The sequence below is a fragment of the Montipora capricornis genome, chromosome 14, assembly GCF_036669925.1.
Source record: "Montipora capricornis isolate CH-2021 chromosome 14, ASM3666992v2, whole genome shotgun sequence".
NCBI lineage: Eukaryota > Metazoa > Cnidaria > Anthozoa > Scleractinia > Acroporidae > Montipora > Montipora capricornis.
The window spans coordinates 22,430,943-22,433,442 of record NC_090896.1 but is presented as its reverse complement, the minus strand read 5'-3'; the positions used below and the strand labels follow the sequence as shown (position 1 = coordinate 22,433,442).

The 2,500-nt window shown below is 38.2% G+C and overlaps 1 protein-coding gene across 1 annotated transcript in view; it reads right to left on the bottom strand.

Annotated features, from left to right (window-relative positions):
- Nucleotides 1-2,500, bottom strand: part of LOC138032518 (meckelin-like) — a 20,065-nt gene that overhangs the window by 17,411 nt on the left and 154 nt on the right. Inside the window, 1 exon segment of the mRNA XM_068880218.1 lies at nucleotides 1,136-2,500. This exon segment is cut by the window's right edge and continues 93 nt beyond it. Within this exon segment, the coding sequence (XP_068736319.1) occupies nucleotides 1,136-2,500 (1,365 nt within the window).

Below are 2,500 nucleotides of genomic sequence, written 5' to 3'. Positions count from 1 at the left end.
GCGGTAAACGAGCGGAAGCCATTCCCATCTGTCTGTAAGACATTATTGAAGCCCTAGGGGATAAAGTAACTTCTTATTTTAGTTTTAGCATATTACTCTCGAACAGCATATTTTAGTTACTCTGATGAAGACCGCGGTTGCAGTTGAAAATTCAGTTTTTTAAAGTTTTTTATCTAGATCAGTTTCAACCTTTTTTATAAACACCTTTTATCATATAATGGATACTGATCGCCCATCAAGTATTCATAATTTTATTGTTTCATTTCTGTGACATTAATTTATTTAAGTTAGTAGAATAGCCTACGCAAGAATTAAATGACAACAAACTTACTATTGAATTCGAACTATTGAAACTCATAGCAAATCCCTTCTCATTCTGATGTGAAGCAACATTTATACGAAAATATCTGGTTGCAATATAATTATGAAGAATAAGAATGAAACTAGTACTAATCTTATTTTACTTCGTAAAGTACGTCATAATAGTGTAAACTATTTCGTCGCAGTATAATGTTGAACAAGAAGAAAAAAAAACTTCTGAAAAACTTCTCTAAAAACCTACTTTCTGAATTATTATCACTTTCTACAAGAAAATTATGTAAGAAATTATGTATGGTAATGTTTTTACTGAGTTTGGTTAAGGGGTCCAAATCCACAGAGGGGGGTAAAAATCCGCTAGCGGTCCTATGGACCCCGGGCGTCTACTACGACACCGAAAGGGCCCTTTTGACCAACGAGGCCGGTTTACTGTAAGATTCATTGGAATGCGTTCGGAGTTGAAAACAAGTGCTTTACGATATCTGCGGCATCAATTGCTTTCTTTAGTTTAGTTTTACGGAGAATAATTACCACCAGTTGGCTGGAGGCACACAGAGTGAAAGTTCAAAGCGTGACATCGAATTCGAAACCATGCGTGACAGAGAACACAGAATGAATTCAATTCAGTGCCGGCTATTTTAATTTCTTTCAGTTATGCGTGCAAACTATAGTATTGTTTCTTCAAATGGATGGTAAAGGCAGTGAAAAAAATGATTGAACAGAACGCACTTCCCTTTGGTATGCTTTTACCATCGTCTTTTGTTTAAGAGCCTGGAACCGTATGTTTACTTATACTGTATAAAATTTGTATATTTACCTCTGTATCTTTGGTTATTTTGGTATTATCCATCTCATACAAGACTGCAAATGACACCTCTTGGTTTCCGTTCAAAATGCCATCATCACTTACATCTAATGCTTTGTACCTTACACGTAGCATAGGAGGAAAAATTTCACCATCAGTTGATCGCATCCTAATATTCAGTTCAATTTGTTCAGCATAACGTATCCACTTGTTGTTAACAGACATTCCAACTGTGCTTTCAACTAAATAAAACCTTCTGGTCAATTTCCATTTCCCTCTTTCACCTCCTTCATTGACAGCTTCACCTCCGTCCCTGTAATTTTCCACAAGAAGTGGCACAGGGTACAAGTTCTCACCCACAATGAGATACATGTCATAAAAGAACATTGAATTCTTCAGAAGCTCCTTCACAGCCACTGAGCAGGATGATCTGTATGTGGTTGCAAACTTTGATGCTGCTGCCATTTTTGAGGGTCGGTCTTGACAAAAATGAAGAATATCAAGACCCATTTCATACCCAACAAATGAGCCATTTAAGGTGAATACTGCAAAAATAAAGCTCAAGTCTGTGTTTGAATTAAACTGCTGAGTTATGTCTGTTTTGTCTAGAACTTCAGGGGCATTGCTGACTGATTTTTGATAATACAACCATGGCATTACCACTGGCCAGTCACTGTTGATGTTATTGACAAGCCTAGTTAAGGCTTTAGAAGTTACAAGGTCATTATACAGCTTACAGGCTTCCCCTAGGCCTGTCTGGACCATGTACGTGTAATCCAATAATACGCACAGGTTTCCCAACAACTGACAAGCAGTAAAATTTGAATAATCCCTGCACAATGCTTGAGCAGCTCTCAAGTTTTCCTCAAAATAAGTTGATTCAATTTCTTTGTCGCCGTATTTTACTTTGAATAAGTTCGGGGAATTAGGGATCAAGTCTGCCTTCTTAAAGCAAACACCTCCGGAAATATCGAAATCACCATCAATGCAGGAAATGCAAGAAGAATCATTGCCTTTGAGAAAGCTCCAGTGACAGCGCTGGCAAGCTTCTTCATAACTTGGACCTGTTCTTGTGCTTTCTTCGCAGCTAAGGCATTGTCTGATCTTTAATTGAACGCCATTTCGCTCTCGATCAACGGGAAAGCGATTTTCACGGCAATTATTACACGTGCCACTTTGCGCATTAAAACCGACGTCATTTGGACATACGATACAAAAGCTGCCATCAAGCGAGGTTGTTACGTTTGAAGACCCTCCTACGACGCAATTTTCGCATGTAATTGAAGGACCACCTTTATCGTCGAGCAGTTTGTATCCTGTTTGACAAACGCATGACAAAAGATCTTCACTTGGTTTTTGACCAGAAGCTCCACAATC